The 16,240-nt window shown below is 41.1% G+C and overlaps 1 protein-coding gene across 5 annotated transcripts in view; it reads right to left on the reverse strand.

The window, feature by feature from the left end:
• Invs (inversin) overlaps window positions 1-16,240 on the reverse strand; it is a 156,656-nt gene that overhangs the window by 61,891 nt on the left and 78,525 nt on the right. For all 5 annotated transcript variants that reach the window (XM_052714960.1, XM_052714959.1, XM_052714962.1 and 2 more), the window contains one exon: window positions 2,703-2,876. In XM_052714960.1, the coding sequence (XP_052570920.1) occupies window positions 2,703-2,876 (174 nt within the window). The remainder of the gene's footprint in view (window positions 1-2,702; window positions 2,877-16,240) is intronic.

Below are 16,240 nucleotides of genomic sequence, written 5' to 3' on the forward strand. Positions count from 1 at the left end.
TGTTGAGAAGAATTCCTCACAATATTATTTTAGCATACTTGTCAAATGACAATTGGAAAAACATGTTTCTATTTCTGAGTCCTCACTTCTACTCTAATCCGTTTATCTACATGACCCTCTGAAAGACAATGTCGCCAGCTCCAAAACACACTGTTTACCATTATCCTCAAGAATGCCTTGCCAACAGCCAGGATAAGCCTTACCTCTCTGTGCACTGTTTCTTTTTAAAATGAAAACTGCTTTATTCCTTTTCATTTGTACTAACTTTAGATTGTGTAGGAATTTTAATAGGAGAGCCTGGTGGGATTTATATGAACATTGCATTAGATCTACAGATAAATCTATTTTATTTTATTTTATTTTATAATACAATTCAGTTCTACATATCAGCCACGGATTCCCTTGTTCTCCCCCCTCCCGCCCCCCCTCCCCTTCCCCCCAGCCCACCCCCCATTCCCACCTCCTCCAGGGCAAAGCCTCCCCCGAGGACTGAGATCAACCTGGTAGACTCAGTCCAGGCAGGTCCAGTCCCCTCCTCCCAGGCCCAGCCAAGCGATCCTGCATAGGCCCCAGGTTTCAAACAACCAACTCATGCAATGAGCACAGGACCCGGTCCCACTGCCTGGATGCCTCCCAAACAGATCAAGTCAATCAACTGTCTCACCTATTCAGAGGGCCTGATCCATTTGGGGGCCCCTCAGCCATTGGTTCATAGTTCATGTGTTTCCATTCGTTTGGCTATTTGTCCCTGTGCTTTATCCAACCTTGGTCTCAACAATTCTCGCTCATATAAACCCTCCTCTTTCTCGCTAATTGGACTCCCAGAGCTCCACCTGGGGCCTAGCCGTGGATCTCTGCATCCAGATCCCTCAGTCATTGGATGGGGTTTCTAGCACGACAATTAGGGTGAGAGTAAATGGTTTCTATTTATATTTTGTACATTTTTGTTTTTTATTTTTCTATTTATTTTGTGGTTATTTTATAACCACAGAATAAAACTGATCACTTAGCAAAATGCTATCACTCAGACACTCTGAGTGGGAAAATATTAATACATGGTTGCAATGTAAAAGTTGATCTTCCAACTGACTACTAAAGAAAAATCGATGCTGTGGATATCGCTCTATATAAATAAAGCACTGATTGGCCAGTGACCAGGCAGGAAGTATAGGCGGGACAAGGAGAGAGGAGAATGGAGGAAGGAGGAAGGAAAGGGAGACGGGCTGGAGCCACCTCCAAGACAAGGGAGATGTAAAGTACCGGTAAGCCACGAGCCACGTGGCAAAGTAAAGATTAATAGAAATGGGCTGAATATAAGAGTGAGAGCTAGACAATGATAGGCCTGAGCTATGGCCAAGCAGTTTAAATAATTTAAGAGTCTGTGTGTTTATTTTGTAAGTGGGCTCCGGGACTGGCGGGAGCTGGAGAAAAATTCTCCAGCTACACATCGAAAATACATAGAGAATAATAAGAGAGTAAACAAGGCCAGAGAAGGGCTAGAGAGATGGCGCAGCAGTCAGAATACCTGCTCCCCTTGCAGAGGACCAGGCCACAGTTCCCAGCACCCACATCAGGTGAGTCACAATGGTACTTTCTTGTCTCCAAAGGCACCTGCATTCACATGGTAAACATAAACACTTTCTGTCTGTCTGTCTGTCTGTCTGTCTGTCTCTCTCTCTCTCTCTCTCACACACACACACACACACACATTTGGGAAATCCTTAAAAACTAAGAGCAGTAAGAATAATGATCATCAGGATTTTAACTCCATGGGGTCATGGGTGTTAACAAGACTATGGCCCAGCCCATGGTGGAAAGAAAAGGATTGCTGTCTGTGTCTAACAAAAGACCATAAATTTTTTTCCTGTAAAGAAAGATCAGCAAAGCTATGAGCAGTGTGAGCAAGCTTTTAAATTTAAGAGAAAGAAAGGTTAAAAAACAATTCCTAGCAAGAAGTGAGAGGGCAGACGTCAGAACTGAAACACTATTAGTAATTATTTTATGGTAAGCATTTACGAGGAGTGTATCCTGCAGGAGGTACTGTGGTAAGCACTGTGTCTGCATTACCTCGTTTTACCTTCAGTTATCTTTCTCATGGATTCCAAAACTATGCCATAAATGTATTAAGCAGTTTCCCCAAGAACACAGAATGACTAAGTGCTGGCTTTTGGATTAGAGTCCAAGGAGGCTGCTGTTGACAGCCTAGCCATTAAAGCCATTATATACTTAGTGCATTGCATGGGCAGATGGCCACAGTGGGTCCAGGTGCTCTATGTTTAGTCACTGCATGGGCAGACGGCCTCAGTGGTCCAGGTGGCCTCATGCTTAGTCACTGCATGGGCAGACAGCCAGGTTGAGTCCAGATGCCCACAGGGACTGTCATGAGTTTCTGACAAATGTTAGAAACTCTTTTACAGTTGAACAGGCCTGGGTTTGAATTCCAGTTTAGCCACTTGGATCTTGGGCAGACTCTAACCCTCTTAAGGTTCAGATTGCTCACCCTTCAAAGGAGATGATACTACCTCCCATGTGGTAGCTAGCAGGTTAACGGCAGACTTTTGGAGATGCTGGGATATCTGGACATGTGGAGTCGCCTTTCCACAGGGATGGTAGCAATGCACACCTTTCCTGAAGCTTCTCACCATAAAATGAAGCATTCCCCTTTCTTTTTTCATTTGTCTTTGACCTTGACTGTCCATTACCTTGTTTTTGTCCTGTGTATCCACCTCCCCAGGGGCCATAAACTTCAGCAGAAGGGCGAGACACTTGGGGCTCTTATGCCGGGTAGTCAGGTGTAAAGGTGTCATCTCTTCTAGATCCTTCTGCATCCAATCTGCTCTGCGTGTAAGCAAGAGTTTCATAAAGCGGTAATTTCCCTAGATGAAAACAAGAAAAGGAAAGATTAAGAATAATTTACTTTGTTGTCAGTTTGTAAAGACCTTTGGAATGTTTTCAATATCTTAACCAACTTCATAGAGTATATGATGCAGAAAAGTTAATAAAAGGAAAAAAATGGTAACATCACAGCACTAAAACGGTGGTTGCTTTATGTTTTCCTGTTTCTTTTGATCACTTTTGTACCTTACACAGTGGCTGGCCAACACTTACTGGGTGGTGTAACAAGTGTTATTTAGCCAGACTGTTATTGCTAGGTGTTTAGATGTTAGTCTATTATTGCTGGGCATATAGACACTAACGCGTTAAATACCTATTATAGAAAATGCTTCAATGTACACTGTTTTGTACTCAGTTTTCTCCTTTATTACAGAAGTAAGTTACTAAGAGCCAGATTTGGGGGTTAAGTTTGTACATTTTATGGTTTGTGTGTATTTTCCAAGTTACTATCCAGTAGCATCAATATGTATGGTGTTGATTGGTTGCTCCATAGGGTACATTAGACTTTATAACAATATTCTTTATATGATCTTTTCACTGTCATCCCCTCACAGATGATAAGTTTCAGGAGGCAAGGTAATGCTTCATTCGCTACTGTGCCAAGTATAACCCCTGGTGCAAACCAAGTACTTGATAAATGTTAAGTAAATTATATGATGGACCGAGCATGAGAAATGAAATAGCCGCTGTATTTTTGTTTTCACTTAAAAATTCTTTTTTACAGCTGCTATGTGAGATCAGATCAGTGATGTTTTACTTCTCAAATAACCAGTATTTGGCTCTTCTTGCTTTTTAAAGCTTCACTGATTCCAGCTTTTTTAACAGTGCACAAGACTTGCCTGGCTTCGATTTTACTGTATTTTACTTCTCAGCTCTGAGAAAGAAGACATGAAAAGTTCCTCAAGAGGGCGCCCTGCTCTAAGCTTCCTCAAGAGGGCGCCCTGCTCTAAGCTTCCTCAAGAGGGCGCGCTGCTCTAAGATCCCTCAAGAGGGCGCGCTGCTCTAAGATCCCTCAAGAGGGCGCGCTGCTCTAAGATCCCTCAAGAGGGCGCGCTGCTCTAAGATCCCTCAAGAGGGCGCGCTGCTCTAAGATCCCTCAAGAGGGCGCGCTGCTCTAAGATCCCTCAAGAGGGCGCCCTGCTCTAAGATCCCTCAAGAGGGCGCGCTGCTCTAAGATCCCTCAAGAGGGCGCCCTGCTCTAAGATCCCTCAAGAGGGCGCCCTGCTCTAAATTTCCTGCCATCTTTTATTTTAAGGAAAAAAAAAAAAAAGTGCTCGGTTAGAGAAAAAAAATCGGTATGACACTTCATACCAAAAAATAAGGTTTGACCTTTCCAAGCATAACATTTCAAATATTACAGAATAATTCATTATGACCTTTTAGAGATATTCAATCAGACAGTCATTTTGGTTGTGGAATCAGGAAATAGGAAGTAGAAGGAAAGTCATAGAGTTGCAGTGACCACTAGGCACATACATGTTCCTGGCATATTTATGTTTCCTGCTATTCTTGGGACGCAAACTTCACTACTCACATGGTATATACCAGTAACAGCCGTTCCTCCATTCATTCAACAAACATTTGTTAAGCCTTGTTATGAAGCAGGCAGTTAGGACAGAGCTTTTGACATAAATCTTATCATGGTGCCACACCAACGTATGGTGGAAAATGTCTACAGATAAAAAAGCCCCCTGCATCTCACGTGTAAAACAGAGTCAACAACAGTGTATAAAATTATTACACATGGGAAATGAGGCAGATAATATCTGAAGAATACTTGAAACACTACACTACGTGGATGCCTAGCAAATGTTTGCTAGGATTATGAATAGTTTTCCAGAGACTAGGTTTCTCATCAAACCTGGACCTTGTCAGGACTAGCCTGGCCAGCAAGACAAACGGTGAGGTGGAGTGAAGGACGGCGGTGATGAAGGGTGGCACGTAGAAAGGTTTGATCATCGTTATTTACAGTGCAGTTGGTGACTGAGGAGAGAACCGAGAGCAAAGACAGCTGGAGGGGTAAAGACACTGGCTTCTGGTTTTCTCACACCGAAATCTGTCTGTGCTCTACAGACTACAACACAGCCAAGGGGAAGCTGACTGGTGCTCCGGGGAGGAGTCAGCTCTGTGAACAGTTTCTATCTCTAGTTCTGGAAGACAGAGTCCTGTCAGGTGTTCTAATGACAGCTGGAGCTGGACATACTAGAATTTACTTGGGCCAATGTTAACCTCCTGGGTTTCATGAACAAGCATTTATTAAATGCCAGTTATCTGCAAACTCGATCTCTGCAAATAAGCAAAGGGCCACAGAGCTTTCAGAAGGAGGATGAGAAGGGTTGGGCGTGTGGTTCAGTGTGGAGTGTACACACAAGAACAGGGGTTTAACCTCAGCAGAGAAGAGAAAGTCAATTTCTTTTGAATGTTTTTATTATTTTTGTGTGTGTGTGCATGTGTTATATATGTGTGGGTACAGATCTGTGTACATGTACACATGCATTTTTAGGTGCCTAAGCATACACACGTGTATGCGTGTGTGTAAAAACTGCCACTGTTTTAGAAGCATGCATATAGTTATTTAATCTAAGTAAGAATGATATGAAGATTTTTGAGTAAATTACTTTGATATTCTGCATTTAAATTTTTGTTTTCAGAAAATAAAAGATAACTGGGATTGGGAATATGATCAGTTGCCAAAGTGCCTGCAAGTATGAGAATTTGAGTTTGATCTCCAGGACCCACAAAAACCAAAGCTGACTGCAGAGGCAAGGTCTTGTGATCCCAGCATGGGGAGGTGGAGACAGGAGGACCCTGGGGCTTGCTGGCTGTCTGTCTAGATGAATGAACCAGCTGAGCTCCTGCCTTAGTGAGAGACTGTTTTGAAAATGGAGGTGGAAAGTGATTCAGAAAGACACCTGATACTGACCTCTGGCTTCTGCATGCATGTACACATATGGGCACGCACACCTCTGTACACCTATGCATACCACAAATATGTACATACATATACACCCCTCACACAGAATAAAACATAACAATTACAGGTAATGCTATTTTTGCGTGTTCAACTCCTTCTCTCCCTCTTTGAACTGACTAGGGTGTTTCTCAATTAATTTTTTTATATTTTATTCATACAAACATATATATTCATGAACTGGAAGGTGCTATCTTTATAGAAATGGTTCTATTTGAGTCACTGGTCATCTCTGACTCAAAGAAATGTATTTAAAGGTTTCTCCAGGTTGCTCTGGTTCATACATCTTCACTAGAGAAGTATTCTGTTATAGGAATGTGTATTTATTCCCTTTAGAGGAATACTTAGCATATTTCTCACTTTTCACAATCAGTGCTATAATGAATTGTTTTGTTCATATCTCCTGGTAAGTGTATAAGAATTTCTGGGCTCTCTCGAAGAGCAGTTCCAATTTGCATTCCCAGCAGAAACATGACAATTCTTGTTTCTCTACAACGTTTTCCCATTTGGTTTTGTCAATGTGTTGACTCTGGCCAATCTCATTGGTACACAGTGCTACTTTGATCATAAATTTGATCTGCACTTCTTAGCTGAGTGGAATATTTTGTTGGCTATTTGTTTCTTCTTTTGCGGATAGCCTTTTTGTGTTGTTTGTTAATTTGAGAACTCAGCTATTTGTCTTTCTTGCTGGAATATTTTTACACACTCTAGGTACCATTCTTTTCCTTTCCTTAGGCTCTTTCACTAAGAATGAGTTAATATTTAGAATGGTATTACCGCCTTTGCCCTTTATCTTGTATTTATTCCTTTGTATTCATTCAATTTGTTCTTTGCAACTTTATACACATATTTAATACATCATGTCTACTTTCTTTCCTCTCTTCTATTATCTCTCTGTCAATCCTCACTCCTCCCCACAGGTCTTCTTCCCACATTCATGCCTTTTTGTTTTGTTTTCTGACTCAGTGATTTTAACCAGGATCATCTGTGTGGCTACTGGTTTGGAAATATCATGGTACCAATCTGAACCCTAAATATTAATGTGTACACCTATAGGTAAATGGCACTCTCAACCTTAATCACAGAAGTTTTTCTTTGCAGTGAACTGTGAAGAATGCAGACTCATGAAAGTTCAAGATGTTCAGAATAAATGATGGTTGAGTGCCTGCCTAAACAGGACATTTATACATCCTCTCTACAGCCTAGAGAATATTGGAGAAGAGAGAGCAGAAAGAATGTAAGAGCCAGAAGATAGGAAGAAGGGCAGGGAAACGCTAATTTCAGGCATGGCAGAGTTATTGCAAACAATCTCATAGCAGCTGTGGCAGGCTGCAGTGGGCCTGCCAATAGCCAATCATGGGTCAGGGAGGGGCTCCTGGCCCTGCTTCTCCCTACCCAACTATTGGCAATTGATGGATTGAGGAACAGTCCTTGCCTTCAGTTGTGAATCAAATGGTATTGGCTTTTCTTCAACACTGAGTTTATTCATGTATTTTGTTGTTTTTGTTTACAAGTTGATTATTATTACTACAATTATTACTATTCTTTATTACTACTACTGCTATTGAGACAGAGTCTTTGCAATTTAGTCCTGACAGACCAAAAGTCACTATGTAGAGCAGACTGGCTCAAATGTGTGGTTATCCTGTTGTCTCAGCTTCCTGAGAGTGCTAGGATCACAGGCATGTAATCTATGTACAAGTCCTAGCTTTAAGTAGATTTGAAGGCAGCTTCTTTGCTACTGTTCTTCATCGCTTGTTTTCTTCCTCCACTCCCCATCTGGTTGGCTTCCACCTAACTCCTAGTCTAGGCTAAGAAACCGTGGTGGCATTCTTTTGGAGTATTGTCTCCTATGATGTTAGGGACACCATAGTGAGTCATTCAGGTAATGGGCAGCTTTCTAGACTCAAGGTTGGCCTTTGTCCTGTTCTTGCCAGTTCTCCAAGCATCATTCTTTAGTGCTATAGACCAATCTTCAAATATCCTGGTATATTCTTTGCTTCAATAAAAGTACAAAGGCCTTTCAATCACTCAGTGGGAACAAGGAGTCTTTTCTTGAGAAAGATGTGGCTAAAATCATATTTTTCATGACTCCCATCTGGTGACAGTTATGTGTTTTGTCACTAACTTCTCACAACATTCGGGACCCTCACTGCACATGTCCTTCCACAAGGCTGCCATGTCCTCCTTACTGGGCCATGAGTACCTTGGCCATTTGCCTTCTCCTCAGTTGAAGCAAAGCAATGAAGATTCTGCCACACTCAGAAATACTGAAAAAGCAAATGCCTTCCCAAAAAACATAGTTTGGGACCTACAAATTTCTTCCTACTGACCTCTGGGTTCTTGTTCTCTCCGCATGGTCCCAGAACCCCTATTCCCCCACTGAACTTGAGGAGAAAAGAGCTGTTCACTGACATACACAAATGTTCATATTTTGGTCCATTTATAGGTTTGCACATAATTTTGCCCTGGAAATATTATAACTATATTTATAATAGCAAATATAAATGTAGAGAAAGCATTCTGTCATATTTCATTCTAAATGTTAACAACATTAGATAAAGATACATTATTTTACATTGAAATAGAAATAACAGAAACATTTGTTATTAATTATAATGATGTCTTTATAATTACATATTTATAAACACTCAAGGCATTTGCCATATTAAATTTGAAAAAGAAACACTATCCCTAGGAAGTATATAGGTCACAATTTTTAGTAATCAGTGAAACTTTTCTACAATGACTGCACATGCAAATGAGCTTTGGAAGTACCATAGTCATGTTCGGAGAGGGTGTATGCTCTGATCTTGGGTGTTGTGTAGGATCAGATGCAAAGCTTTGACCCTGGCTTATTGGGATCACTTCTCAGAGCTGAGCTTGCAGTGAGCAATCTTAAAAAATGAGATACTATCACCACTGGGACAAAGAGAAGGCCCGCTTCGTGCGTTCTAAAGGCTGCAGAGTTTCAAAGTACAGCATTCCGTGGATGTCTGCAAACTCCACTGTGTTCACTTGCATCATCTGCATCGCCTCTATGGTGCGTGGAAACGAGGGGAATGATGCAAACAAGCCCGTGTGCATGCTATTTGCTATGCCGTCAGTAGAAAAGCTTTTTTTTTCTTAGGGAGTCTTGTGTCTTTTCATAGTATACCCAGTGAACATGCTACCTTGCAAGAAGAGTAAAAATAAATCCCAGAACAGACAAGGCAGTAAAAGAGTTTTAATTGCTGATATAGTTTACTTGAAAAACAAAGAAAGGACCCTGCACTCTCCTCCTCAGGATCAGGAATAGGACGTCTCCCTGGCATTATATCCAAGTACTGAGTAAGGGGGTGTGAAAGGACTCCATTAGCCTATCTGTCAATGAATATGAAGGGTGAGAAACAGGATTAAGGCAAGATGTCCAAACAGGGCTTCACCTTCCTCTCTGGACAGGCAGAAGGACAGAGTTAGAATAATGATACAGCAGTGGGATGAAAGGTATTTGTTTGTGGCTGCTAAGCCAGAGTCTCCAAAGCAGAAATAAGAGGTGAGAGGAATGAGGAACTTTCTATTCGGTAGAGAATTTTAGATGGAAACACTGGGTGTTCATTTGGTTGAGACACGTGAGCAGCTGCTTGAGAGTGAATGCAAAGCATTGCCTAACAGCACCCAGCCTACTGGGCTGTGAACATGAACTCTGTGGCAGCCTGGCTTGTTTAACTATGAAGATAAATACTGGACATAGCTGCTGGCCACTTTCTGAGACAAAGCTGTTAGCTTCATGGTGCTTTTGCTCACAGGATTTCCCTTAAAGGCTTTGACCTATTTATTTTTTTATTTTTATTTTTTGGTTTTTCAAGACAGGGTTTCTCTGTTTAGCTTTGTGCCTTTCCTGGAACTCGCTTTGTAGACCAGGCTGGCCTCGAACTCACAGAGATCCGCCTGGCTCTGCCTCCCGAGTGCCTTTGACCTATTTTAATGATGATTTGTTGGAGTCCAGTTCCAACCTGTCGAAGGGTTCTTGAGGGGAGGAGAGAGGAATGAGGAAGTATTAGATAGAAATATAGGCGGAGATGACAAGAAAGACAGAGACACAGGACAGTTTCGGGAGGGCCCTGGGTCAATACCCAGCCACCTTGAGAGATTTATTCTAATGGGCTTTTTATACTCTGCCAAAGGGAGAGGCAAAAGACATCCCACTTTCAAGATCAAAGCACAAGGTACAGCCAAATGTAGACTCTTCATAACATCTGGTAACCATGCCCCTGGCCAAATCATCCCATTATGCGGCCCTACTGGGTAAAGCAAGCTCAGATTCTCTGACCTTGAGTAAGGTCTTATTAGGGAGCCTCTATAGGCCCCCACAATGATTTGATTCAGTCAAAGACTGATGCTATCCATTGAGAGAGGCAGTAATTGCCTAACCATAAGGCAAACTCTGGAAAGCTAACTGGCTAGAAAGGCTATTTAGACCAGTAGGCTGAGATGAAAAGCACCAGTCTCACTTCAGGCAGTAAGGGCTGGTCATACTTTGACTAGTTCTTGGCCTGTTGTCGATGCTATGGTGCTAAGATCTGCCATGTGCAAGACTATAGATGCTAGATTAAATACACTCTCCTCTGGTGCTGCAATCCATGGGAACACATTGTTGCTCACAATCAGAGAGCCTGTATAGTTTGTGTTGATGTATACAATAAGGGCCTGTTCTCTAAGAAGAGCAAGTGGAATCAACCTGATGAACAAGTTTAGATCATCTTTTGCCATTTGGATCTATCATTGCACTAGATATGGGGATGAACCCATCATTGTAGATTGGGCACAAAGTAAAATGTATGTTTGTGATGTAGAAGATATCACCATATATGGGACTTGTGTCTGTCTTTTGTCAAGTTGGCCTGTTTCTTTCGTGGTGAAGAAGGCCAAGTTAATGGAGCACTGCATCTGCCTATTCTTGGCAATGATTTATGAAATCTGCTCTTGGACCCATCTTCCATCTTACCACTGTAGACACATCTCAGACTACAATGTTACTGTTTCAGTAACTTGTCCTACTTTAACCACAAGAAGTCCTTGATTCCAAATCGTTTCATGTTTGGGTTTTGAGACCACCTGTGGTCTGACCATGGTATATCATTTTTCAGGAAGGCCATCCAGCAATGGTCCAATAGTTAGGGGGCATTTGATGGACACTTCCTTTCCCATACCATCATCAGCTTTATGGGATTATTGAGAGCTGTGACACTTGAAAATCAATTAAAAATACCTCTAGTGTTATCGCTTGCTTGATCCTTGCCTATAACTCAAATGTGGCTACTGAATGTGTCCTCCCCTAGAGAGTTCCTTTCTTGTGGGAGATGATTAAAAACAAGCGTGGTTGGGGATTACATATGCCCATTAAAAAAAAAAAAACCTGTCATTCTATTCTGTCCATTAGCAATTAAGATGTTTTCTCTTCCCTAAAAGCCACTTCAGGCTGGTTTTGACTGATATATCCTTTAGTGGTACCTTGGCCAAAAAGGGTACTAGAGATTCAAAATGTATTCTGGTTTATTAATCTGGATCCATTTGTTCAAGTAATATGGTTCTAGATTTTAAAAAATCCACAATGACCACAGTACTGAGTGCCATGCGCACTGATCTTCCCATAGCAGCCCAAATTATCACAGTAAATTTTTTCCATAGACACACATCCTTCTGGATGGAAGGTGCATGCAAGGGTGGTTAGGAAAGAAGGTGAAGTTGTATCTACTAGGATAGGACTCATGGGCTGGTGAGATGGCTCAGTGGGTTAAAGACACTTGCTTTCAAGCCTGATGACCTGAATTCAGTCCCTGGAACTCACATGATGGGAGAAGAAAACCAATTCTTTCAAGATGTCTTCTGACCTGCCACAGCATAGGTATGAAGGTCAAGGGATAACTTGTGAGAGTTGGCTGTGCTGTGGCACTAACACACGGAAGACAAGACTCACTAGCTTTGTGACTAAAGGGGGAAGGCAACTTCGGGACTTGGGAAGGGCTTCAGACTCTGTAAGATGCAGGGGCAGGAGATCAACTAGTACTCTGTCTTTTGGATCTAGTAATGGACTCTACCACAATGAAGATGGCCTGCACATTAATCACATAGAAGTGGAGCTAGAATGACCTACTGGGGAGTTTGCCACTCCCACCCATGTACAAAGAAACATTCCTATCAATGTTGGTAGTTCCTATTCTTCTGCTATGATTGATGTCATCAGGGGAGGTCTTCAGCAATATCCAACAACATGGATCCATTTACATGTATAGAAGCACAGGCATGGGCATGCCCACTTTTAATCTAATGAACACAAATCCATATGCTCCCCTGGTGCATAAGAAGCCTTAGGGGGGCTGGAGAGATGGCTCAGAGGTTAAGAGCACTGACTGCTCTTCCAGAGGTCCTGAGTTCAATTCCCAGCAACCACGTGGTGGCTCACAACCATCTATAATGAGATCTGGTGCCCTCTTCTGGTGTACAGACATACATACAAACAGAACACTGTATACATAATAAATAAATAAATAAATCTTTAAAAAAAAAAAAGAAGCCTTAGGGTAGGTCATATGTGCCAACTGAAGCTGCAAGTGCCAGTGATACTGACTTGTACCTCTTACATGTTTATATATAGAACAGAGTAGGCCAGGGCAGATTCCTTAATTGGGTTTTGGGGGCTGTGATGCCAAAGTTCACCATTAAGTTCCCTTGCCTGGGTCATGACAGCTGATAAACTGGCCTTGGATTTATATTCTGCATGTCTGAAGTAAGATCTACTATCTCCTATGGTACTTACTCACACTTGACTTAGTCAGACATAGGAGTGTTAACCACTCTTTACCTAGGCATCTTCCTAGGGGAATGTCTGCAGCAAGCAGCTGGAGGGATGAGGTCATGCCTTCATACTGGTTAAAAGAAAATGGAAGACTTCTAAAGCTCAGTGTTGCTCAGCTGCAGTGGGAACTCAGTGGGCACAGCATCCATCTTGCTCTTTAACACTCCCAGGATTCTTAGGGGCAAAGGAAACCATTGTAAACACAGAAGCTCAGGCTTTCTGCTGTGTTGTGAATAATAAACTCCTTTGTGCTCTGGGGTCTAAGGTTTATTTTGAACATCTATGCAATAGTAAGAGACCAATTTGTTAGCTTGCATATGGGGCGAGATCAAATTCGAGACCCTTCTTACAATTCAATATTATTGTAGTATGGAGTGCAGAGTATGAAGTTAAAGATATGACTAAAGAGGTAGACAGTCTAGAATGATATGATAAGGAGCATAAAACTTATTTATCTAGTATTTAAAGTATTCAATTATTATTTTTAAATGAAAGTACATAAACTGGAAATATGAACCATTACATCCTATTTGAAATAAAAACATAATTTCAGTGTATACATAAATGGTTTTGGGTAATGAAAACCAATATGTTTTTAACCTAGACTAGGAGATTACCACTAGCATACAAAACAGAGACTATAAATGCTTGTGTCCTTGGACAATCTTCCTGTCTCAGCTGATTTAAGTGTCTGCTTGTATTTTGGTTTCTTGGTCTTTAGACTGAATTTTTATAGGACAGGAAAGCAAACAGTTATAAAAATCAAGTTACGGAGAGATATGAGTTCACTGAGCTCTAAAAATGAAATTGAATCTGCATTGTTTTTCTCAGAGGCAGACATGGTCTCTCCTTCCTTAAACTTCTGATGGTCAAGTTCTGTGCTTTATGAAAAAGCTTTCTAATTGCTTGTGATGGTAAGTGTATCACTAGCCTGCCATCTTGAGCAAATCTTTGGAAACATTTAAAGAAGTTATTTGACAGTTCTAAGCAAAGGCTAAGAAGGATGCTTCAAAGGCAGACTCTGAGCTTTATTTGCTATTTTCCAAGTTTAAGATGCTCATCCATCTGGCAGAGCAGCCAGACCATACACCAGCCAAGAACATCTCTCGGGATTGAAGCAGATCCTGGCTCTCAAAGAAGATTTGACTGAAGGAAAAGCAACATCGTTAGCTGCTCCATGGCTGAACTCTTCTAATATTTCTCCCAATGCCTCCTCCAAGCCTTGGCTCCATCTACTAACTTGGTTTCCATAGGAATAGACAGAGCTATCAAGTGCCACATAGTCAAACAGCACAAGAAAAAATGTTACTGTAATATATATATATATATATATATATATATATATATATATATATATATGCCTTTCTTCTCTATGAAAGGAAACTATGGACAGACTTCTTTATTCTGAGATGTCCTTACCCAGTGCCAGGTTTTTTCATGTGTTTTTCTGGACAATGATAGCATATTTTATTTAGAATATTAGTCTCCTCAGCAGACAAAATTTTATCTATAGACAATTAACAAAAATAAATGCTAAAAAAGTACAAAAGAATATGATGATCATTTTCATGAGGCCAATTCTATTGTGATTGTGGTGTTCCCTCATTTATTTAGAGTGACACTTTAAAATGGCATAGCCTTTTAAAATTAGTTGTATAGCTAGCATATCACGACACTTTAATAAATATGTGTCATTATACTTTGTTCTCATTTTCCCCTCCCCAGGTCCCTGGCCCCCTCCTCCCCAGGCCCCTGGCCCCCTCCTCCCCAGGTCCCTGGCCCCCTCCTCCCTCCACCTCCAGCTGACGCCTTTCTTCTTCCACATAACCCCAGCTCCTGTTTTCCTAGTACATGTATTCTTTCATCCTCTGTATTTCCCACCTCCCTTGAGATCACCCCCTCTCCTTTTATGATCCCCTTTCTAGTTTCATAACTCTCTCTCTCTGTCACAGTTTTAAATCAAGGTTTTACAAATGAGAGAAAACATGCAGTATCTGACTTTCTGAATTTGGTTTGTTTTGATTAGTGACTCCAAGTTGCATCCATTTTCCTACAAATGCTACGACTTCATTTTTCTTTATAGCTGAATATAATTCCACTGTGTGTGTGCATCATATCATCTCTATCCATTCATCTGTTGAAAGACATCTAGACCGATTCTACTTCCTAGCCATTGTGAATAATTAGCAACAGATATCAATATACAACTATCCCTGTAGAAAGTTAACCAGTCATTTGGATACATCCCCAGGTATAGCTGGGCCATATGGTATTTCTATTTTCAAGTTATTTTATTATTTATTTTTGAGTATGTGTGCGTATGACACATGTGTGCATGTGCCCGTGGAGTCTGGTCTATGAGGTCATTGGATCCCCTGGAGCTAGAGTTACAGGCAGTTGTGAACCACCTGACATAGAGGTTAGGACCTGACCTGTGGCCCTCTGGAAAAGCGTTAAGCATTCTTTAACTACTGAGCCATCTCCATAGCCCCCACTTCAGTTTTTTTGTGAGACTTCCATACAGATTTCATTATATAATGATTTCATTTCCGCCAATAAATAAATAAAGGCTACTTTCCCTCCTTATATCCTTACTAGCATTTTGTTGCTGATGGCTTGATTTGTTTCTGATGATAGTCATTCTGACTGAGGAGAGATGAAATTTTAAAGCAGTTATTTATTTATTTATTTAGTTTTTTCAAGACAGGGTTTCTCTGTGTAGCTTTGGACCTGTCCTGGAACTTGCTCTATAGACCAGGCTGGCCTTGAACTCACAGAGATCCACCTGCCTCTGCTTCCTGATGTGCACCACAACCGCCTGGCCTTTAAAGCAGTTTTAATTTTCGTTTTCCTAATGGATAAAGGTGTTAAACATTTTCAAGTATTTATTAGCCACTTGTATATATATTTAAAGATTTATTTTATTTTATTTTTAAATCTGCATATGCACATGTGTCTTGTGTGTGGTTTTAAGTAAGTGAGTGCAGTTGCCAACAGAGGCCAGAAGAGGGCATTGGATCCCTGCAGCTACAGGCAGTTTAGAGCTGCCAGCCATAGGTGCTGGGAACCAAACTCCCATCTTCTATGAGAGCAGTATGAGCTGTTAACCACTGACCTATTGCTCAAGCCTCCATTTGTATTTCTTTTGAAAGCTGTCTATTCAGTTCATTAGTCTATTTATTACTGATTGAATGACTGAGTTTTTTTTATGTTGGCTTCAGAACATCAACAAGGTATGCATATCAAGGCTTTTGTTACGTGCTTATTACATGGAACAGAAATTCCCACCCTGCCCTTCACAATGGCATAGGAGATAAGATTTGGCCATATGTAAATGTTATTCCCTACCATAATATAATGGTACTAGTCCTCTGACTGAGGTACAGAAAACAATAGCAATAATTCTTTCGAGGGGCATCGTTGAGGGGTCAGCAAAGACCCTTAGGGGAAGCAATGCCTGAGCTGCATCTTAAAGGACATTTATCTAAATCACATAAGATAACAAGAAAGAGGAATGAGGAAGGACACTGTGAGCA

Source organism: Peromyscus californicus, unplaced genomic scaffold, assembly GCF_007827085.1.
Source record: "Peromyscus californicus insignis strain IS unplaced genomic scaffold, ASM782708v3 Scaffold_5__1_contigs__length_169319896, whole genome shotgun sequence".
NCBI lineage: Eukaryota > Metazoa > Chordata > Mammalia > Rodentia > Cricetidae > Peromyscus > Peromyscus californicus.